The sequence below is a fragment of the Artemia sp. Qi Xiang Cuo genome, chromosome 5 (genome assembly GCF_049724085.1).
Source record: "Artemia sp. Qi Xiang Cuo chromosome 5, ASM4972408v1, whole genome shotgun sequence".
Classification (NCBI taxonomy): Eukaryota; Metazoa; Arthropoda; class Branchiopoda; order Anostraca; family Artemiidae; genus Artemia; species Artemia sp. Qi Xiang Cuo.
The window spans coordinates 39,184,217-39,207,954 of NC_142798.1; the positions used below are offsets into that span (position 1 = coordinate 39,184,217).

Sequence of the window (23,738 nt, forward strand, 5' to 3'; positions counted from 1 at the left end):
AAAAAACAAAAAAAAAAACACAAAATTAAACACACAAAAAAAAATTACACACACAAAAACTTACACACACACACACAAAAACTTACACACACAAAAAAACTTACACACTCACACAAAAACTTACACACACACACAAAAACTTACACACACAAAAAAACTTACACACACTCACAAAAACTTACACACACACACAATAACTTACACAGACAAAAAAACTTACACACACTCACAAAATCTTACACACACAAAAAAACTTACACACACACAAAAACTTACACACACACAAAAACTTACAAACACACACACAAACTTACACAAAAACATACAAACTTACACACACACAAAAACTTACACACGCACACACACAAACTTACACACACACAAAAACTTACACACACATAAAAACTTACACACACACAAAAACTTACACACACAAAAAAAACTTACACAAACACAAAAACACAAACACACACACACACACACACACACACACACACACACACACACACACACACACAAACACACAAAAACACACACACAAAACCTATAAAAAAACAAAACAAAATAAAAATAAAACAATAAATAAATAACCCAATACCACAAACACCCGAAAGCACACACAAACACACACAAACACACACACAAACACATACACAAACATACATACACACATACATATATATAAACACATATACACATACATACACACACACACACACCCACACACACACACAAACAAAGACACACAAAAACACACCCAAACAGACAAACAAAGACACACACACAAAAAAACAAAAACAAACAAAAACACTTACACACACACACAAACTCACACACAGTTTTTGTGTGTGTGTGTATGTTTTTTTGTGAGTGTGTCAATTTTTGTGTGTGTGTATTTTTGTTTTTGTTTGTTGAAGTGTTTGTGTGTGTGTGGAAGTTTGTTTGTGTGTGTCAGATTTTGTGTATGTGTTAGATTTTGTGCTTTAGTTTTTGTGTGTAAGTTTTTGTGTGTGTGTGTAAGTTTTTTTGTGTGTTTAAGTTTTTTGTGTGTGTGTAAGTTTTTGTGTGTGTGTAAGTGTTTGTGTGTTTTTGTGTAAGTTTTTGTGTGTGTGTAAGTTTTTGTGTGTGTGTAATTTTTTTTGTGTGTGTAAGTTTTTGTGTGTGTGTGTGTGTATGTTTTGTGTTTGTTTGTAAGTTTTTTGTGTGTGTGTAAGTTTATTTGTTTGTGTAAGTTTTTGTGTGTGTCTGTAAGTTTATGTGTGTAAGTTTTTGTGTGTGTGTGTGTGTAAGTTTTTATGTGTGTGTAAGTTTTTGTGTGTGTGTGTAAGTTTTTGTGTGTGTGTAAGTTTTTGTGTGTGTGTGTAAGTTTTTTTTTGTGTTTGTAAGTTTTTGTGTGTGTTTAAGTTTTTTTGTGTGTGTTAGTTTTTGTGTGTGTGTAAGTTTTTGTGTGTGTGTTAGTGTTTATGTGTGTGTGTAAGTTTTTTTGTGTGTGTGAGTTTTTTTATGTGTGTAAATTTGTGTGTGTGTGTCTGTTTATAAGTTTTTGTGTGTGTGTGTGTAAGTTTTTATGTGTGTCTGTAAGTTTTTGTGTGTGTGTAAGTTTTTGTGTGTGTGTGTGTATTTTTTTGTGTGTGTGTGTAATTTTTTTTGTGTGTGTAAATTTTTTTTATGTGTGTAAGTTTTTGTGTTTGTGTAATTTTTTTGTGTGTGTGGGTAATTTTGTTTTTGTGTGTAAGAATTTTTTTTTGTTTAAGTTTTTTTTTGTGTGTTATTTTTTTTTTGTCTTTAAGTTTTTTTGTGTGTGTGTAATTTTTTTTGTGTTTGTAATTTTTTTTTTGTTTGTAATTTTTTGTTTGTGTGTGTAATTTTTTGTGTGTGTGTAAGTTTTTGTGTGTGTGTGTGTGTGTTAGTTTTTGTGTGTGTGTAAGTTTTTGTGTGTGTGTAAGTTTTTATATGTGTGTAAGTTTCTGTGTGTGTGTAAGTTTTTTTTGTGTGTGTGTAAGTTGTTGTGTGTGCAAGTTTTTGTGTAAGTTTTTTTTGTGTGTGTGTAAGTTTTTGTGTGTGTGTGTGTAAGTTTTTTTGTGTGTGTACGTTTGTGTGTGTGTGTTTTAGTTTTTGTGTTTTTTTTTATGTTTTTGTGTGTGTGTGTAATTTTTTGTTTGTGTGCAAGTTTTTCTTTGTGTGTGTGTAAGTTTTTGTATGTTTGTAAGTTTTTGTGTGTGTGTGTAAGTTTTGTGTGTGTGTGTAAGTTTTTGTGTGTGTGTGTTAGTTTTTGTGTGTGTAATTTTTTTTGTATGTGTAACCTTTTTCGTGTGTCTTAGTTTTTTTGTGTGTAAGTTTTTTTTTGTGTATGTTTTTGTGTGTTTATGTGTAAGTTTTTGTGTGTGTGTGTGTGTGTAAGTTTTTATGTGTTTGTTAGTTTTTGTGTGTGTGTTAGTTTTTATTTGTGTGTATAAGTTTTTTTGTGTGTGTATGTTTTTGTGTGTGTGTAAGTTTTTGTGTGTGTGTAAGTTTTTGTGTGTGTAAGTTTGTGTGTGTGTGTGTAAGTTTATTTTTTGTGTGTGTGTGTAAGTTTTTGTGTGCGTTTAAGTTTTTTTGTGTGTGTAAGTTTTTGGGTGTGTGTCTAAGTTTGTGTGTGTGTGTAAGTTTTTGTGTGTGTAAGTTTTTGTGTGTGTGCGTGTGTTAGTTTTTTTGTGTTTGTTTTTTTTTGTGTGTGTGTGTAATTTTGTGTGTGTTTGTGTTAGTTTTTGTGTGTGTGTAAGTTTTTTTGTGTGTTTGTAAGTTTTTGTGTGTGTGTGTAAGTTTTTGTGTGTGTGTTAGTTTTTGTGTGTGTGTGTGTGTGTAAGTTTGTATGTGTGTGTAAGTTTTTTTTGTGTGTTCAGGTTTTTTTTGTGTGTGTAAGTTTTTGTGTGTGTGTAAGTTTTTGCGTTTGTGTAATTTTTTTTTTTGTTTTTGTAAGTTTTTGTGTTTGTGTAAGTTTTTGTGTGTGTGTAATTTTTATTGTGTGTGTAAGTTTTTTTGTGTGTGTAAGTTTATGTGTGTGTGTAAGTTTTTTTTTGTGTAAGTTTTTTTTTGTGTGTTTAAGTTTTTGTGTGTGTAAGTTTTTATGTGTGTGTAAGTTTTTGTGTGTGTGTAAGTTTTTGTGTGTGTGTACGTTTTTGTGTGCGTGTAAGTTATTTTGTGTGTGTAAGTTTTTTTTTGTGTGTTTTTTTTTTTGTTTGTTTAAGTTTTTGTGTGTGTGTGTAAGTTTTTTGTGTGTGTTTTAGTTTTTTTTTGTGTGTGTAAGTTTTTGTGTGTGTGTGTTATTTTATTTGTGTGTGTGTTAGTTTTTGTGTGTGTTAGTTTTGTGTGTGTGTGTGTAATTTTTTGTGTGTGTGTAATTTTTGATGTGCGTGTGTAAGTTTTGGTGTGCGTGTTTAAGTTTTGGTGTGTGTGTTTAAGTTTTTTTGTGTGTGTGTAAGTTGTTGTGTGTGTGTAAGTTTTTGTGTGTGTGCAAGTTTCTGTGTGTGTAAGCTTTTGTGTGGTTGTGTAAGTTTTTACGTGTTTTTAAGTTTTTTTGTGTTTGTTTTATTTTGTGGGATTTCATTTTATTTTGTGTTTTTAAGTTTTTGTGTTTTCGTTAGTTTGTTTTTTCTTGTAAGTTTTTTTTTGTGTGTGTAAGTTTTTGTTTGTGTGTGTATTTTTTTGTTTTTGTGTAAGTTTTTTTTTTTGTGTGTGTAATTGTTTTTTTGTGTGTTATATTTTGTGTGTGTGTGTAAGTTTTTGTGTGTGTGTGTAAGTTTTTGTGTGTGTGTGTAAGTTTTTATGCGTGTATAAGTTTCTGTGTGTGTGTAAGTTTTTGTGTGTGTGTAAGTTTTTGTGTTTGTGTAAGTTTTTTTTGTGTGTGTGTAAGTTTTTGTGTGTGTGTGTCAGTTTTTGTGTGTGTGTGTAAGTTTTTTTGTGTGTGTTTAAGTTTTTGTGTGTGTGTAATTTTTTGTGTGTGAGTAAGTTTTTGTGTGTGTGAAGTTTTTGTGTGTGTGTAAGTTTTTGTGTGTGTGTAAGTTTTTGTGTGTGTGTGTGTAAGTTTTTTTGTGTGTGTGTAATTTTTTTTGTGTGTGTGTAAATTTCTGTGTGTGTGTATGTTTTTGTTTGTGTGTGTGTGTTTTTGTGTGTAAGTTTTTTTGTGTTTGTAAGTTTATTTGTGTAAGTTTTTGTTTGTTTGTAATTTTTTGTTTTTTTGTTAGTTTTTGTGTTTGTTTTTTAGTTTTTGTGTGTGTTAGTTTTTTTTTTGTTTGTGTTTTTTTTTTTTTTTTTAAGTTTTTTTGTGTTTTTTATCTTTTTTTTTTGTGCAAGTTTTTGTGTTTGTGTAAGTCTTTTTTGTGTGTGTAAGTTTTTGTGTGTGTGTAAGTTTTTGTGTGTGTGTACGTTTTTGTGTGGGTGTAAGTTATTTTGTGTGTGTAAGTTTTTGTGTTTTTGTTATTTTTTGTGTGTTTGTCTTAGTGTGTGTGTGTGTTTTAGTTTGTGTGTGTGTAAGTTTTTTTTTGTGTGTGTAAGATTGTTTGTGTGTGTGTAAGTTTATGTGTGTGTGTGTAAGTTTTTGTGTGTGTAAGTTTTGTGTGTGTGTGTGTAAGTTTGTGTGTGTGTGTAAGTTTTGATGTGCGTGTGTAAGTTTTGGTGTGTGTGTTTAAGTTTTTTTGTGTGTGTGTAAGTTGTTGTGTGTGTGTAAGTTTTTGTGTGTGTGCAAGTTTCTGTGTGTGTAAGCTTTTGTGTGTGTGTGTAATATTGTGCTTGTTTGTTAGTACTTGTTTGTATTTATTTTATTTAGGGTTCGTAAGTTTTTTTGTGTGTGTAAGTTTTTTTGCGATTTGCTTATATTGTGTGTGTGTAAGTTTATTTATGTTTTTGTAAGTTTTTGTGTGTGTGTAAGTTTTTGTGTGTGTGTAATTTGGTTTTTTTGCTTGTAATTTTTTGTTTGTGTGTTAGTTTTTTTGTGTGTGTGTTATTTTTTTTGTGTGTGTGTAAGTTTTTGTGTGTGTGTGTAAGTTTTTATGTGTGTGTAAGTTTCTGTGTGTGTGTAATTTTTTGTGTGTGTGTAAGTTTTTGTGTTTGTGTAAGTTTTTTTTGTGTGTGGGTTAGTTTTTGTGTGTGTGTGTAATTTTTTGTGGGTGTGTGTAAGTTTTTTTGTGTGTGTTTATTTTTTTGTGTGTTAGTGTATGTTTTTTTGTGTGAGTAAGTTTTTGTGTTTGTGAAGTTTTTTTTTTTGTTTTAGTTTTTGTGTGTTGGTTTTTTTTTTTTTGTTTGTGTGTTATTTTTTTTGTGTGTGTTTAAGTTTTTTTGTGTGTGTGTAAATTTTTGTGTGTGTGTAATTTTTTGTGTGTGTTTGTGAGTTTATGTGTGTAAGTTTTTTTGTGTGTGTTAGTTTATGTGTGTACGTTTTTGTGTGTGTGTAAGTTTTTGTGTTTGTGTAAATTTTTTTTTATTTTTGGAAGTTTTTTTGTTTTTTTAAGTTTTTTTTTGTTTTTAAGTTTTTGTTTTTTTGTAAGTTTTTTTTTGTGTGTAAGTTTTTGTGTGTGTGTAAGTTTTTATGTTTGTGTAAGTTTTTGTGTGTGTGTAAGTTTTTGTGTGTGTGTAAGTTTGTGTGTGTGTGTACGTTTTTGTGTGCGTGTAAGTTATTTTGTGTGTGTAAGTTTTTGTGTGTGTGTAAGTTTTTGTGTGTTTGTAAGTTTTTGTGTGTGTGTGTAAGTTTTTTTTTTTGTGTGTAAGTTTTTTTTTGTGTGTGTGTTTTTTTGTGTGTGTGTGTTTGTTTTTTTGTGTGTGTGTTATTTTTTGTGTGTGTTATTTTTGTGTGTGTGTGTGTAAGTTTTTGTGTGTGTGTTATTTTTGATGTGAGTGTGTAAGTTTTGGTGTGTGTGTTTAAGTTTTTTTGTGTGTGTGTAAGTTGTTGTGTGTGTGTAAGTTTTTGTGTGTGTGCAAGTTTCTGTGTGTGTAAGCTTTTGTGTGGTTGTGTAAGTTTTTGTGTGTGTGTAAGTTTTTTTGTGTGTGTTAGTTTTTGTGTGTGTGTAATAAGTTTTTGTGTGTGTGTAAGTTTTTATTTGTGTATGTAAGTTTTTGTGTGTTTATAAGTTTTTGTGGCTATTTAATTTTTTGTTTGTGTGTTAGTGTGTGTGTAAGTTTTTTTTTGTGTGTGTAATTTTTTATGTGTGCGTATTTTTTTTTGTGTGTGTGTTATCTTTTGTGGGTGTTTGTAAGTTTTTGTGTGTGTGTGTTAGTTTTTATGTGTGTGTAAGTTTTTGTGTGTGTGTAAGTTTTTGTGTGTGTGTAAGTTTTTGTGTTTGTGTAAGTTTTTTTTGTGTGTGTGTAATTTTTTTTGTGTGTTTTTTAATTTTTGTGTGTGTGTGTAAGTTTTTGTTTGTTTGTGTTATTTTTTGTGTGTGTATTAGTTTTTTTGTATGTTTAAGTTTTTGTGTGTGTGTGTATTTTTTTGTGTGTGTGTTATTTTTTGTGTGTGTGTAAGTTTTTGTGTGTGTGTGTATTTTTTGTGTTTGTGTAAGTTTTTGTGTGTGTGTGTTATTTTTTATGTGTGTGTAAGTTTTTGTGTGTGTGTGTGAGTTTATGTGTGTAATTTTTTGTGTGTGTGTAAGTTTATGTGTGTAAGTTTTTGTGTTTGTGTTAGTTTTTGTGTGTGTGTAAGTTTTTGTGTGTGTGTGTAAGTTTTTGTGTGTGTGCAAGTTTTTTGTGTTTGTGTGTTAGTTTTTTGTGTGTTTGTTAGTTTTTTTGTGTGTGTAAGTTTTTGTGTGTGCGTAAGTTTTTGTGTTTGTGTTAGTTTTTGTGTGTGTGTAAGTTTTTGTGTGTGAGTAAGTTTTTTTTTGTGTGTGTAAGTTTTTGTGTAAATTTTTGTGTGTGTGTAAGTTTTTGTGCGTGTGTAAGTTTTTGTGGGTGTGTTAGTTTTTGTATGTGTAAGTTTGTGTGTGTGTGTAAATTTTTATGTGTGTTTAAGTTTTAGTGTGTGTGTGTGTGTGTAAGTTTTTGTGTGTGTGTAAGTTTTTGTGTGTGTGTAAGATTTTGTGTGTGTCTAAGTTTTTTTGTGTGTTTGTCAGTTTTTTTTTGTGGGTAAGTTTTTGTGTGTTTGTAAGTTTTTGTGTGTGTGTGTATGTTGCTGTGTTTTTGTAATATTATTTTTTTGTTTAAGATTCTGTGTGTTTGTAATTGTATGTTTGTGTGTTAGTTTTTGTGTGCGTTTGTAAGTTTTTTTGTTTGTTTAAGTTTTTTTTGTTTTTGTAAGTTTTTGTGTGTAAGTTTTTTGTGTGTGTGTAAGTTTTTTGTGTGTGTGTAAGTTTTTGTGTGTGTGTAAGTTTTTTTGTGTGTGTTAGTTTTTTTTGTATGTGTGTAAGTTTTTTTTGTGTGTGTAAGTTTTTGTGTGTGTGTAAGATTATGTGTGTTTGTGTAAGTTTTTATGTGTGTGTGTAATTTTTTATGTGTGTGTAAGTTTTTGTGTGTGTAAGTTTTTGTGTGTGTAAGTTTTTTTTGTGCGTGTGTAAGTATTTTGTGTGTGTGTAAGTTTTTGTGTGTGTGTTTAAGTTTTTTTTTGTGTGTGTGTAATTTTTTGTGTGTGTTTTATTTTTTGTGTGTGCGTGTATGTTTTTTTTTTTTTGTAAGTTTTTGTGTGTGTGTAAGTTTTTGTGTGTGTGTGTAAGTTCTTATGTGTGTGTGTAATTTTGTGTGTCTGTGTAGGGTTTTGTGTGTTTGTTATTGTTAGTGCGTGTGTGTAAGTTTTTGTGTGGGTGTGTAAGTTTTTGTGTGTGTGTGTAAGTTTTTGTGTGTGTGTAAGTTTTTGTGTGTGTGTGTGAATTTTTGTGTGGGTGTGTTAGTTTGTGTTTGTGTGTAAGTTTTTTTGTGTGTGTGTTAGTTTGTGTGTGTGTGAAAGTTTTTTGTGTGTGTAATTTTTTTGTGTGTGTGTGTGTTAGTTTTTGTGTTTGTGTAATTTTGTGTGTGCGTGTAAGTTTTTGTGTGTGTGTGTTAGTTTTTGTGTGTGTGTTTGTAAGTTTTTTGTGTGTGTAAGTTTGTTTGTGTGTTTTAGTTTTTGTTTTTGTTTAAGTTTTTGTGTGTGTGTGTAAGTTTTTATGCGTGTGTAAGTTTGTGTGTGTAAGTTTCTTTGTGTGTGTGTGTAAGTTTTTGTGTGTGTGTAATTTTTTGTGTTTGTGTATGTTTTTTTTTTATGTGTTTAAGTTTTTTTTATTTGTGTAAGTTTTTGTGTGTGTGTAAGTTTTTATTTTCGTGTAAGATTTTGTGTGTGTGTGTAAGTTTTTGTGTGTTTGTAAGTTTGTGTGTGTGTGTGTAAGTTTATTTGTGTGTGTGTGTAAGTTTGTGTATGTGTGTGTAAGTTTTTGTGTGTGAGTAAGTTTTTAGAGTGCGTGTGTGTAAGTTTGTGTGTGTGTGTAAGTTTTTGTGTGTGTAAGTTTTTGTGTGTGTGTAAGTTTTTTTGCGTGTGTGTAAATTTTGTGTGTGTGTAAGTTTTTGTGTGTGTGTAAGTTTTTTTTGTGTGTGTAAGTCTTTGTGTGAGTGTAAGTTTTTGTGTGTGTGTAAGTTTTTGTGTGTGCGTAAGTTTTTGTGTGTGTGTATGTTTTTGTGTGTGTGTAAGTTTTTTTTGTGTGTGTGTAAGTTTTGTGTAAGTTTTTATGTGTGTGTAAGTTTTTGTGTGTGTGTAAGTTTTTGTGTTTGTGTAAGTTTTTGTGTATGTGTGTAAGTTTTTGTGTGTGTGTGTAAATTTTTTTGTGTGTGTAAGTTTTAGTGTTTGTGTGTGTGTGTAAGTTTTTGTGTGTGTGTAAGTTTTTGTGTGTGTGTAAGTATTTGTGTGTGTGTAAGTTTTAGTGTGTGTGTAAGTTTTTATGTGTGTTTGTAAGTTTTTTTTTGTGTGTAAGTTTTTGTGTGTGTGTTAGTTTTTTTGTTTGTTTAAGTTTTTGTTTGTGTGTAAGTTTTTGTGTGTGTAAGTTTTTGTGTTTGTGTAAGTTTTTGTGTGTGTGTGTAAGTTTTTTTTTGTGTGTGTGTAAGTTTTTTTTTGTGTGTGTGTAAGTTTTTGTGTGTGTGTAAGTTTTTGTGTTTGTGTAAGTTTTTTTGTGTTTGTGTAAGTATTTGTTCGTTTGTACTTTTGTTTGTGTGTGTGTATGATTTTGTGTGTGTATGTGTTATTTTATGTGTTTTTATAATTTTTTTTTTGTTTTTAAGTTTTTTTGTGTGTGTGTATTTTTTTGTGTGTGTGTGTTAGTTGTGTGTGTGTGTGTAAGTTTTTTTGTGTGTGTGATTTTGTGTGTATGTGTAAGTTTGTTTACGTTTGTGTATTTTATTGTGGGTGCATTAGTTTTTGTGTTTGTGTGTAAGATTTTGTGCGTGTTTGTCAGTTTTTGTGTGTGTGTAATTTTTAGTGTGTTCGTAAGTTTTTGTGTATGTGTATGTTTGTGTTTGTGTGTGTGTGTTTTATTGTTTGTGTATGTTTTTGTGTGTGTGTTAGTTTTTGTGTGTGTGTGTGTGTATGTTTTTGTTGGTGTGTTAGTTTTTTTTGTTTTTGTATGTTTTTTTGTGTGTGTGTAAGTTTTTGTGTGTGTCTAAATTTTTGTGTGTGTGTGTAAGTTTGTGTGTGTGTAAGTTTTTGTGTATGTGTAAGTTTCTGTGTGTATGTAAGTTTTTGTGTGTGTAAGTTTTTGTGTGTGTGTAAGTTTTTGTGTGTGTGTAATTTTTTTTTTGTGTAATTTTTTTTTTTTTTTGTAAGTTTTTGTGTGTGTTTAAGTTTTTTGTGTGTGTTTTAGTTTTTGTGTGTGTGTAAGTTTTTGTGTGTGTGTCAGTTTTTGTGTGTGTGTGTGTGTGTGTAAGTTTGTGTGTGTGTGCCCATTTAGAAGTTGGAAAATATTAAATATGAATTTTTTATGTTTTGAGTGTTTCATGACATTCTGATGTAAAAAAAAGTATTGCTTGGTATTGAGGTATCCAAAAAGCTGCAAAGTAAAGTTGTGGGTGAAAAGGATGGGTACTTCAACTTTTAAAATGGGGTTAGGAGGGACATTAAGAAAAGAACTTGCTCTGAAATGCCTTTTGAAAGTATTGCTTGGTATTGAGGTGTCCAAAAAGCTGTAAAGTAAAGTTGTTGGTGAAAAGAATGGGTACTTCAAGTTGTAAAATGGGTTTAGGAGGGACATTAAGAAAGGAACTTGCTCTGAAATGCCTTTTGAAAGTATTGCTTGGTGTTGAGGTATCCTAAAAGTTGTAAAGTAAAGTTGTGGGTGAAAAGGATGGGTACTTCAAGTTATAACATGGGTTTATGAGAGTAAATAAGAAAGGTACTTGCTCTGAAATACCTCTGAAAAGTATTGCTTGGTGTTGAGATATCCAAAAAGCTGTAAAGTAAAGTTGTGGGTGAAAAGGATGGATGCTTCAACTTGTAAAATGGGTTTAGGAGGGACATTAAGAGAAGAAATTGCACTGTAATGCCCTCTACTACGCATTGATTGGTGTTGAGATATCCAAAAAGCTGTAAAGTGAAGTTTTGGGTGAAAAGGATGGATGCGTCAACATATAAAATGGGTTTAGGACGGACATTAAGAAAAGAACTTGCTTTTCATTCTCAGTGAGAAAAACCATAAAACATCCATAAATTGCTGTTGACATCCATGAAAAACAACAAATAAATTAACTAACACTCATAACCGTCCAAGAAACATCCATAAAAGTGAGAAAAATCCTGTTTTTTCATTCTCACTGACAAAAACCATAAAACATCCATAAATTGCTGTTGACATCCATGAAAAACAACAAATAAATTAACTAACACTCATAACCATCCAAGAAACATCCATAAAAGTGAGAAAAATCCTGTTTTTTCATTCTCACTGACAAAAACCATAAAACAGACATAAATTGCTGTTGACATCCAAGAAAAACAACAAATAAATTGACCAACACTCATACCAATCCAAGAAACATCCATAAAAGTGTGAAAAATCCTGTTTTTTCATTCTCACTGACAAAAACCATAAATTATGTACTGTCAGCGTTACACTAAATTGTATATGGCAGCAGGGGTGACTCGTGGGACCTCCTGACCCCTTTCTACTGGAAGTATACAGACGTTTTCATAGGGGATTTTTTCTGGTAGTGGGGGGGGGGGTGGTTGGGGCGGGGGTTATTTGGGAAGATCTTTCCATGAAGGAAGTTTTCATGGGGGAAGGGACATTGCTATGAAGGGGGTGCCGGATTTCCCAGCATTATTTAAAAAAAAGATCAGAAATTAAATATAAAAAAAAACAAGTTTTCTAACTGAAAATAAGGAGTAGGCCTAACACCAAAATTTAAAACGAACAGAAAATATTCCATGTATGATTGGGTTCGCCCTTTAGTCAATATTTCGCTCTTTAAGCCAAAGATTTTTTTTAGTACTTTCATAAGAGCTATTTATTCTAAATAACGGCCTTTGTGATTAAGGGGTCATTTTTAAAGAATTGGAACGATATTCGAACTTTAGCTTAAAGAGCGAGGTATTGACTAGGGGGCGAGCCCCCTAATATACGTATTAAAAATAAATGAATATAGAAGATCGTTACGTAAGTTAATTCGTTAGTTACGTATATTTATTACTAATAAAAACGTTGGTAAATAAAATTAAACAAGTTTCGAGAAAGCCATTTAACCTAATAAAAGTAAAATTAATATTCAAATTTTGTTTTAATTATTCATGTACGGTGAGCCAAAATCAAAAACTGCATTAATTCAAAAACGTTCAAAAATTAAATAAAAAAAAACAAGTTTTTTTAACAGAAAATAAGGAACGACGTTAAAACTTAAAAACGAACAGAAATTATCCCGTATATGAAAGGGAATGTCCCTCCTCAACACCTCGGTCTTTACGCTTAAGTTTGACTTTCTCAAAACTCTATTTTTTAAACAATGAAAAACTTTAGCGTAAAGAGCGAGGCGTTGAGGAGGACAGCCCCTTTCATATACGGAATAATTTCTGTTCGTTTTAAGTTTTAACGACGTTCCTGACTTTCTGTTAAAAAGAACTTATTTTTTTTAATTTAATTTATTCCTAAAGAGTCACGTAGACTATATAGAATAAATGGTTAATACAGACATTTATTTTAAAGTTTCATTTAACTAAGTTGATTCATTTGATAATGGCGGGGGGGGTCATTGAATAGGTGGTGGGTATGCATACCTGATACCCCACAAAGTGTGTTTTTATGCACAATTTTTCTAATTCAGTGAACCTCCAGATAAATAAAAAAGAGGGTATGGAGAGGAGAGGGGAGGAGGTAGAAATTAATCTCTATCTCTCTTCATTTACACTTGACCTGAATATAGATAGCACGGTGTGATAACTCCCTTTTTATTTTAGAAAAGTATTTTCTTTGTAGCGTAAAATATTACATTCATACGCTTACCGGCATAAAAAGTGGAAAAGTGGGGAGGGGGATCATGAGCGCCGTTAAGGAATTTTCCAGGGGAGAGAGATATGTTACCAGGAAGTTCAATTTTGCCCGCGTTTAAATGACAATCTTGGGTTTGATGTAGAAGAGTCTAGGCGTTAATCCCCCCTCCCCCGAAAAAAACCGCAGCTAGTTGGTCTACAATCATTTTTGATTTAAAAAAAAGGACTAGAACTCTCAATTTCTGATCGAATGAGCATCCTGCAAAGTTTCTACATTCATGAGTTGGAGGTGGGGATGAGGAAGGGACAGTCCGCCTCCTATACGGAATAAATTCTGCTCATTTTGGGGTTTAATGTTACTCTTTAAATTCATAATAACAGCGTAGACCAGAAATTTTCCCAGAAATCAAGAGTGAATTAAATATCAATTTTACATTTTTGATGTTTTTTTAAGTATTATTTTGTAACCTCCTCCCTCCCCCCCCGTCGAAAAAAATACACCTTCCTGGAACAAAAGTGGGGTATTATAAGTCAATTTATATCTGCACCCTCCCTTTGTCTATCCCTTATTATGTATTTATCTGAAGGATCAATGAGGGTTGGGATGTTTTAGCATTAAAATGCACCCTGTGAGGTATCTCCTTCCCGCCCTAACTAGCCGAGATATTCTTAAGATCTAAACAAAGTTCACTGTCTTGGGTAAATTTCCTGTTGTTTTACAATTCCAAGCATTTGCATATAAGGGCCTTAAACCTCGACAATGGGGTTCTCTGATTATTTTGTAGTTAGGGAGGGTGGGAGATGCCTCAAAGGGTGCATTTTAATTGCAAAACATCCTAACTCTCATTGAGCCTTCAGATAAATATAGAATTAGTTCTAAGGAAGAGACGAGTGGAGGTAGAAATTAATATATAATCACCAGAGCCGTATTCAGAAATTTGTTTAGGGGGGTTGTTTTTTCGGGGGAATGGGGCGGTGATAAAAAAAGCTTAAAAAACGCATCAAATTGAGAAACTGATATTTGATCCCTCTTGATTTCTGGGAATATATCTGGTCTACGTTGTTATTATGAAAGTAAAGATTAAAATTAAACCCTAAAATCGGCAGAATTTATTCCTTATAGGAGGGGGACTGCCCCTTCCTCATCTCCACCTCCATCTCATGGTCGCAGAAACTCCGGAGGGTGCTCATTACGTCTGAAATTGAGAGATCTAGTCCTTTTTTTTTAGTCGAAAGTGATTGGAGACCAACCAGCCGCGGGGGCTTTTCCGGGGGGGGGGGAGTAAACGAAGGCTCCCAATGTAGAATTATTTTCAGTAGACAAAGGAGCGAACTGAAATTTCCACTATAGGGCTTTTCAAACCTAATTGCTATCTTTTGTAAAAAGTAAAAACCATAGAGAAGAAGACAAAAAAAGTCTACGTCATTGATGTTAGTGACCACACCCATTAGTTCTCTGAACTCCGTTAGGATCTTGCATTGTATAAAAACCGCAATGAATAGCCATAACAACATCAGTTCTTCAAGTTTTCCTCTGAGAGTTTCTAACACTTAAGCAAAGAGTCATGAAAACTTTGGTAAGTTGAACGCCGTTTTTAGAATTCTACAGCCTCACTCAAATGAAGGTTCGCAAGCTACTTTGCGATGAAACTTTTGGAAATATTTACTACTATGTTTGACTCAGTGTCATTTTTTTCGTTGCAAAAAAAACATTCTTTTACTTTTTGTTTTCCTAAAAAGCAAAAAAAAAAAAAAAAACAATTGAGTTTATTAAAAATAAGTTTCAATCTCATAACTCAATCGTGAGAAACAGGGTATAATTCACAGATTACTAATGAATTCCATTACCTTTTAGTGAAAGATACTGACTGTATTCAATCTGTATAACGATATATACTTGCTTGCTATTAGGTTTCTGGCATAGCAATAATAATAACAATTATAACAATGCAAAAACTGTTTGCTCTTTCGTGAGCATTTGAAAACCAACTTACTTGTAAAATTACTCCCAAGAAAACGTTAGCCGTTGTATAACATCAAGTATTTGCTTTCAGATTAGCGATTAGCTGGGGCAACGGGCAGGTGAAAAATTAAACCGCAATTTTCTATAAATTTTCCTTGTAGTTGGTCCAAAATTATGAAGCTTTTATGGCAGTATCACATTTTTGCCAGTGTTGCCACGTTTAATAGTGAAAACAAATCGGCTTGTATGAAACTTGTATGAAATACCCCATACCTAATATTCTCCATATATGTTTCTCTGACGCTCAGTCCTAATGAAATATACCTAAGTAAGATTAAAATATAATACTTTAGAAACAAATTTGCTAAATATTTGCACATTAGGGTAGAAGGGGGTGGGGGTAAAGTATAGCGGGTCTGTTTCTCTGACGCACAATGCTAATGAAATATAAAAATATATGATGAAAATATAATACTTTATTACCCAAATTATGGAAACTACAAAGGAACTTTACCCCCCCCCCCTAATGTGCAAATATATTGCTCACATTTGTTCGTAAAAAAAAACAAAACACATCGACAAAAAAAAACCGGTTATATCTAGGTTCAACTTAGATGAAGAATATTAGGTAGGGGGTATTTCATACAAGTACCGGCAATGCTCTTCATTCGTAAAAATTAAATAATTAATGAACAGTTGACTCCTAAAAACAAATATACCTTCAAAGAAAAGCTAAAACAACTTAGCTGTTTGGTACCTTATATTTTTAGCTTTTTTTGCTAGTTTTGACCCACGTCCTTTTCCTTTAATTTGGAACGAGCTACTCCCATGAGCTGCATAATAGCACATAGGGGTCTTCTTAATTAAAATTGATTTTCCAATTTGCTTTGACTTTTTAAGAAATGTATGTTTGTGTGAGTTTCTACTTAACAAATTCAAAAATTTAAACCCAGGAACAGAAAATGTTGCCAAGGAAAGCTTAAAAACAATATCTTATGTCCTCTTTTAAATTACGAAAATATTAAACGAACATTTTCCTCTTGGGGACGACGATACATAACTCACAGTGGAACATAATGCAATTAAACTAGCTTCAAATAATTACCAGATATAACTCTTCTCACACATTAAGTATCAAAGATTCGCGTCTATAATTAAAGATTAGTAAAAGAATAAGAATAGTACGTTATAGAGCTGTGGGGATGAGTGGGTTGATGGGCAGGGGTAGGAGTGGGTGGAAGTGCTAGAAGAGGAGTGGGTGGTTGGGCTGGGGGAGGCTGGGAGTTGTATTTGATGACGGTTATTGCTCTGGAAGTGTGTGAGTGAAGGGAATTGGCTTAGTTTTTTTCCTTATTATTTGTTTGTGGAATTGATTTATTAATTTAGGTTGATTTAGGATGAGTTATGTATTTAATCGCTACGCGTTAGCAAAACTTAATTTTTTTTTCCCTAGCGTAGTGTTTTCTAATTACATAGGCTTGATTTTTTGTTTATTTGATGAAATAAAACCTAAACTTTATAGAGTTGCTAGACGGAAGGACACTTTAACCCTCAATGAGATAAGTATAAGTGGGCAACTTCATATGTTTCCAATACTTAATGAATAGTTCTTCAATGTGATTAACAGGGGAAACCAATGACTCTGATAAATATTTAAAGGGTACTGCAAGTGGTTCCATCTTTCTTGTTCACACCAGATATTAAAAAAAGAAGTTAAGAAACCAAGTCTAGAAGTTGTATTTTTAAAATCTATAAAATATTATGGTACCTTCATTAATATTTACAGTAATTCAATTCGCAGAGTTGTTGACTGTCTCCCCCCATTTTGGTAGAAATTATCATAGGCAACGCAATAGCGCTGTTTAAGTAAAGATAAGGACAGGTAACAAGTTAGGACAGCATTAAAAGGCATGCAAAAGGTTAAATTCCTTTCTCTTAAAAGCATATAGTAATAATAATGATATAAAAGTTTGCTGACCAACTCATTTAATTCTTCCAGGATGAATTCTAGCAACTAAGCTTTTTTATAGCTTTATTATCATGCCTGCCTTCTTACGATATTTCTTTCGACGAAAAACTAAGAATATTGAAAAAAAGTTAGGCCTTAGAACCATGTCTCCCCCATGAGACCTCAAGATTTCTAGGCCTTTTCCCCATCCTTTCCCCCGTGATTTCTTAATATTTTCTATTTAACTCGCCAATTTGTGGCACTTTTTTTCCATGTCAAGCCCCAACGACATAAAATACATACGTAAACGAGTCTATTATACACACACACACACACACATATATATATATATGTATATACATATATATATATATATATATATATATATATATATATATATATATATATATATATATATATATATATATATATATATATATATATATATATATATATATATATATATATATATATATATATATATATATATGTATATACATATATATAAATTCTTATCTTTTCTTTAAGATAAATACTTTCTTCCAAAAAAATCCCTGAATTTTTGTTTCTTTCAGGCAATTTTATTGGCTGTATTGGCAGTAACAACAGCTAAGCCTTTCATATATGGCTACCCTAGTTTCCAACCATTGTCTTACCCGTACCTTAGGTATGCCGTATATCCATATGCTGCCTACCCATACAGTGCACCAGCGACAACAGTTGTTAAGTCAGCAGAGGTGAAATCTGTAGCAGCACCTTTCACCGTGCCTTTAGCCCCAGCATATACTGCAAGCCAGTATCATTCTCAAGATGAACTTGGGCAAGCTAGCTACGGGTATGCTCATCCGGGTCAATCCCACGCAGCAACAAGAGATGCATTTGGTAACGTCGTTGGAAGTTATGCATACATAAACCCAGATGGGAAAGAGGTTCGTGTCAACTACGTCGCTGATTCCAATGGGTTCCGTGTTGCTTCAAACGATCTTCCAGTTGCCCCAACAGCCCCAGAGTTTGAAGTATCTGCAGAACCAGTCCCTGTTGAAGATACACCAGAAGTCAAAGCTGCTAAGGCTGAACATTTCGCTGCTGTCGAAGCTGCTAAGGCACGTATCGTAGAAACAGAAGAAGAACAGACTTCAAACCGTCGAAAACGCTCAGTTGTCCTCACCTCACCAGTCCAATATATAAATCCATTCTCCTACAGGTACGCATACGCTGCACCAACAGTATATCGTAGTCCATTAGCTTATACAGCACAAGTTCCTTACACTTCTCCAGTTGCCTACGTAGCACCTACTGCTTACACCGCACCAGTTGCTTATGCTGCACCAACTACTTATACTGCTCCAGTTGCATATGCTGCACCGGCTCTTCCAGCGCAACCAGTCAGAGAAGCAACGCTAACAAAAACCGTTTTGAATCCAGGTCATGCTGTATCCTACAGGGTAGACTGAACTATTAATATTGCAAGAGCCTCCACCTAATTTATTCCTAAATTATTGAAACTGCCAAAAGAACTGATTGTTTTATACTTTGTTGTTTCTAAATAAATAATTGCAAAATTACCTTATGCCTTTGACTATTCATTCGAAAAGACAATCAAGTACAAAAAGAAAACCCGTCTTGAAATGCTGTTTGGTTAATTGCCTAATAATAAAAAAATTAACTTTTTAGATAAATGGTCGACTATATACCTTTTGGTATAAAAGATATGTCAGAAGTATATCAACTGAAATATTTTAGTTTTTCCTAAAAATGGTACTAAGCATTGCAATTGATTGAATTAAAAAAAAAGAAGAAAATAAAAAGACTCGTTTTACTTCTTCTTTTTTCGAAGGTATTACACTACAATGTGAATTTACAGTAGTTGAAGTTTCTAAGGCACATAACATCATCTTGGAAGGTAAATATACTCCGAGCCATCAAAAACGTTCTGTCTTCATATCCTTGTCAGTTCAGTATTTAAATCCCACCGCCAACATGCACCACCATCACTTTATCATAGCTCGGTAGCTTATAGAAATACTACACTAGCTAATTATGATTCTCCAGCTGTATATGCTTTACCAGCAGCACTCACTGAGACAGTTTTGAACCCAGGTCACACCGTACCATAGAGAGTAAATTGAACAACGCGGTATATTTTCAAGTTAGCAACTCATTTATTCTGAAATTGTTAAAACTAGGAACAGAACAATTTTTTTTTTTTTCAAATAAATTATGAAACTATGTATCTTGTGCTATTCATGTAGGCAACTATAATTTTTGCCATTGCAGTTGATTCTTATGACTTGCAACATTCAAGTACAACGTACTTCTCTCAAAGCTTTGGGAATCTAAAATATAGTTATATTGACTCAGGGGTGGATCCAGGATTTTTTTAGGGGGGGGGGGCGCAAAATAAGCTGATCCGATAAACTTGCGTTAGGAGCAAGTTTATCTAACGCAAACTTGCGTTAAATAATTAAGTAAATTACGCTACTTTGGACTACGTTAGGAGGGGGGAGCCCCCTCGCCCTCCCCCTGGATCCGCCACTGTAATTGACTTGGACGAAGTCCAAATTGAAATCAGGATAAGATAGTTAAATTAAAAAGTTGTATATCTTGTAGTAAAAAGATTTTTGCCTTTGGGTCACATATTTCACTTCAGGAAGAGTTCCAATACTTCAAATAGTACCTTCAATGGCATACACCATTTTTAAAATATACAAGAGAAAAATCTGATTTAGAAAAGTATTTGGAAGCTGATTGATTTTTGTTTCGCATCTTGCTTTTGTTGGACCCTTCAACGCTTACAAATCTGTGAAGCGATATTGTAAAAAACGGAGGAGTACAATAAAGAAGTAAATAAAAGAATCTTCAAGAAAATCGATTTAATTTCCTCATTTGATTTAAAATATGCAACAGGTCATAGGAAAAACCATCTAAATTTTGGGAGTTAGGAGCTGCGCTGCCTAAGTAAAGAACGAAGTTGGCACAATGTATTATTATTATTTTTTTCATATCAGGGCACTTCGTATCGAAGGAGTTGTCTTAGAAACTTCGAAAAGGGCTCATTCGATTAGAAATACAGCTAGTACCGTTTTTAATAGTCGAAAGTGATTGGAAGGCAACTAACACCCCTTCCACGCCAACCATTTCCCCAAACACATCCAATCAAAATTTTGAGATAGCCATTTTGTTCAGCGTAGTTCATTTCCAGATAGAAATTATGTTTTTGAGGAGGACAGTCCCCCACAGCCCTCAGGGCAAGGGTTTTAAGTAATGCCCTGGGGGCATATAAGAACGGTGTTGGCACAAAATATTATTTATAATTTTTTTCCTTTAGACCAGGGTATCGAAAAAGTTGTCGTAGAAACTTCGAAAAGGGCTCATTCAACTGGAAATTGGAGTGGCTTGTGCCCTTTTTTAAAGTCAAAAGTGATTGGAGGGCAGCTAACCCTCCAATCACGCCCACCTTTTCCCATTAGCCATTTTATTCAAGGTAGTTGAAAGTTCTGGAAATTAGGTCTTTGAGGATGACAACCCCCCCACATTCCTCAGGGCAAGGGTTGTAAGTTATGCCCTTGGGGCGATAAAGGTTCTTATTGAAAGCTCTGTGGTAGAAACTTCACAAAGGGTTTAATTGATTGGAAATTGAAATGGCTAGTGCCCCATTTAGTAGTCGAAAGTGATTGGAAAGCAACTAACACCCCTTCCACGCCCACCATTTCCCCAAACATATCCAAACAAAATTTTGAGATAGCTCTTTTGTTCAATGTAGTTGAAAATTCTGGAAACTATATCTTTGAGCAGGACACTCCCCCCACAGTCTTCAGGGTAAGGGTTATAAGTTATGCCCTGGGGGGCATATAAGGTTTTCATTGAAATCTTTGTCCTAGAAACTTGAAAAAAGGGCTTATTCGATTGGAAATGCAAAGGGATAGTCTAATTTTTAATAGTCGAAAGTGGTTGGAGGGTAACTAAATCCCCTCTCACGCCCACCATTTATCCAAACACATCCAATCAAAATTTTGAGACAGCCATTTTGTTCAACGTAGTTGTAAGTTCTTGAAATTAGGTCTTTGAGGATGACAACCCTTCCCCTTCAGAGCCCTCAGGGCAAGGGTTACAAGTTATACCCTGGGGGAATATAAGGTTTTTATTGAAAGCTTTGTCTTAGAAACTTGAAAAAGGGTGCATTCGAATGGAAATTCAAAGGGCTAGTGCCCTTTTTAATAGTCGAAAGTAATTGGAGGACAACTAACCCCCCTCTTACGCCCACATTTTCCCCAAACACATCCAATCAAAATCTGTAGATAGGCATTTTGTTCAACGTAGTTGAAATTTTGGAAATTATGTCTTTAAGGATGACAACCCCCCACAGCCTTCAGGGCAAGGGTTTTAAGTTATGTCCTGGGGGCATATAAGGTTTTTTTTTTATAGAAAGTGTTGTCGTAGAAACTTCAAAAAGGGCTTATTTGATTGGAAACTGAAATGGCCAGTGCCCTTTTTAATAGTCGAAGGTAATTGGAGGGTAACTAATCCCCCCCTCTCGCCCACCTTTTCCCCAAGCACATTCAATAAAAATTTTGAGATAGCCATTTTTTTCTACGTAATTGAAAGTTCTGTAAATTATGTCTTTGTGGATGACAACCCCCCACAGCCCTCAGGGCAAGGGTTGTAAGTTACGCCCAGGGGCATATGAGGTTTTTATGGAGAGCTGCCGTAGAAACTTCAAAAAGGGCTCATTCGATTTGAAATTGAAACGGGTAAAGGCATTTTTAATAGTCGAAAGTGATTAAAGAGCAACTAACCCCCCTCTCACGCCCACCATTTTACCAAATACATCCAACTACCACAAATCACTATCGATAAGTAAATGAAACCAAAAACGAACATAAATTACAATAAGTAACTGAGTGAAAATCAAAACAAGCAGAAATTACCATGAGTAGGGCTCACAACCCCAATGCTTTCCTAGAGCCAGAACATAATTTGCACTTTACTGAAAAAAATATAAATGAATTTGAATTGGCAGTTTGTGAAATGTAATGTACAGATACCAATATTTGGTAATCAAAATGTTAATATTATTTGATTTATTAAAGTTATGAATGTAAAAACATTTATATTTTTTCAGTATAGTACAAATTATGCTCTGGCCTTGGAAAGGCATAGGGGCTTTGAGCCCTACTCATGTTAATTTTTGCTGGTTTTGAGTTTGACTCGGTTATTTATTGTAATTTCTGTTCGTTTTGGGTTTCATTTATTTATCGATGCTGATTTGTGGTAGTTTCACGCTTGGTAGATTATTTGATTTTATTTTTTGCTCATTTTTGGTTTAATGCGGTTCTTTACTTTTCTTTGAAAAACTTATTTTGTGGAAAAAGGTTTTTTTTAATTAATATAAAACAAGATCTGTTCTTAGTACGGTTTCAAAATAAGTAAAATTAACTAATTTTAAAGCTTTCCCTTAAAGCTTTCATCTAAAGTAAGTTTAGATGAAAATTGCTGTATGAAATTTAACAATGCTAGGCCTATTACCCCCTTCCCAGATAATTCCACCCAAAAGTAAAATTGATATCTCAAAATTTGATTCGATATTATACGGGTCAGGGAGAGCCGGATAGCAGAGAAGGAACCAACAGGAACGCCTTTAAAAAGGACGCAAGCACTTTCAATTTTCAATAGAATAATCCACCTCCCAATTTTCTGAAATGGTCCCTTTCATTTGATGTGGGCGGGAAATAAGTTTTTGACACTTTTCTGACCCTTTTTTTGGTCTCCGTTTGAGGGGAACCAACGCTTCTTTTTTATCTTCCTTCGGCATTGGGGTCCTCTCAGCCCAAAGTTTCATATAAATTTCAGGCCAATCGGAAAAATTCGGCACTATTTTAAGCCCCCTTGGATAGAGGAAAAACCGATTTCAAAGGCATCCTCCCCCACCAACACAATGACTCACCACTCCTCCTTCATAAAGTACAATTATACACTTTTCTTCGTTCTTTTTATTTGTCTTAAATTCCTTTTGGCTGTTCAATTTCATATTTAGTGAATATTTCCCAGGGGAAGTAAGACAGACCCTAAATTTAACATGTCCGATAATCACAAGTTCCCTATCACAAATTATGGGCATAAGCAAATTTCAACAATTCTACAGAAAGAAGGCAAACACCCCTAATTCCATTTCGATGAAAATTGCTCCTTCAAATTTAACATGTTCAATAGCCCTGCAGTAGAAATCTTTAACAGTCCTAAATTGTAAGACAAGACTTTTTGTAATTACCTCAAGGAAAATAGTCACAAATGTTAGTTTTTTCTGTCAACGGGGATTTATATCGATATAGCGGTTGCAGATAACCTGGAAAGGTGTTCCTCGAACATGAGTTTTAGTAGTTTTTTAAGCAACAAGACACCACACCGTAGAAAAGTGCCGATACGAACCAATTTGTTCCGAAAAAAAAAAAAAAAAAAAACAATTTGGCCCGGTAAAGAGAGAAGATCCCTTAAAAAGAAAAACGAAGATAACCAGACAGTTTGAGATAGCCCACAAGTCCCTAAACATATATAATAGCTACAGAAACTGACAATTATCCAGAGCATTTATACAGCAATACAAGCGTTTACAAAGTTGGTATACTTGCATACTAGCTATTAGGAGAAAGGTTCTAGGCGTTTACCCCTCCGGAAAATATACCCCCGAAAAATACCCCCCCCCCTGGAAAATAAGGCTTTCCAAATTTGTGAATTTTATTTGAGTTTTTTTTGCGTAGAGGGAAGGAATTTTGGTACTAGTGTATTATGCGCCACACACTCAAGTTTACGCTATGTAAAATTTGAGAACACACCGGTTTTTCGTTAGTTTCTTCGTTACTTTAGAAATAAATTTGCGCTATAGATTTGCACATTCGGGGGGGGGGGTAAGCATAGCGAGTCTACATACCATGTGTACTCTCTTCGAGTATTCTGCATACTGGACAGTTAGACAAATAATCTTTCTTTAAAGTCGAATATATGATTAAAAACCCAGTAAAATAACCTAAATTAAAAGTATAAGCGACATTAACGTTCGTTAGTAATCAAGCAGTTCGTGATAAACTATAAGTAAGGAATAATTTGATTCAATAGTAATTAGAACTCTATACAATGGAATTTTGATACAACCAGATATATCGAAAGAATCGGATCTTTATGCTGATTAAATTATAAAAAACAAGTTTTTCCAACTGAACACAAGGAGCAAAATTAAAACTTAAAACGAACATAAATTATTACCTATATTAGGGGATTCGCCCCCTAGTCAATACCTCGCCCTTTACGCTAAAGTTCGACTTTGGTTTGAATCACAAATCCCTGAATCAGAAAGGCCGTTTAATTACGCTCTTTTGAAAGTACTAAACAAAACTTTAGCGTAAAGAGCGAGGTATTGACTATGGGGTGAACCCCCTCAT

The 23,738-nt window shown here is 33.5% G+C and overlaps 2 protein-coding genes across 5 annotated transcripts in view; one reads left to right on the forward strand and one right to left on the reverse strand.

Annotated features, from left to right (window-relative positions):
- The window catches only part of Rbcn-3B (WD repeat-containing protein Rbcn-3B), a 289,137-nt gene that overhangs the window by 80,806 nt on the left and 184,593 nt on the right, over nt 1–23,738 (reverse strand). The window lies entirely within an intron of this gene.
- The window catches only part of LOC148952124 (uncharacterized), a 63,535-nt gene continuing 53,703 nt past the window's right edge, over nt 13,907–23,738 (forward strand). Inside the window, exons 1-2 of the mRNA XM_089088626.1 lie at nt 13,907–13,971; nt 16,881–17,750. Coding sequence (XP_088944752.1) covers nt 13,960–13,971; nt 16,881–17,750 — 882 coding nt within the window. The 5' untranslated portion in view covers nt 13,907–13,959. The remainder of the gene's footprint in view (nt 13,972–16,880; nt 17,751–23,738) is intronic.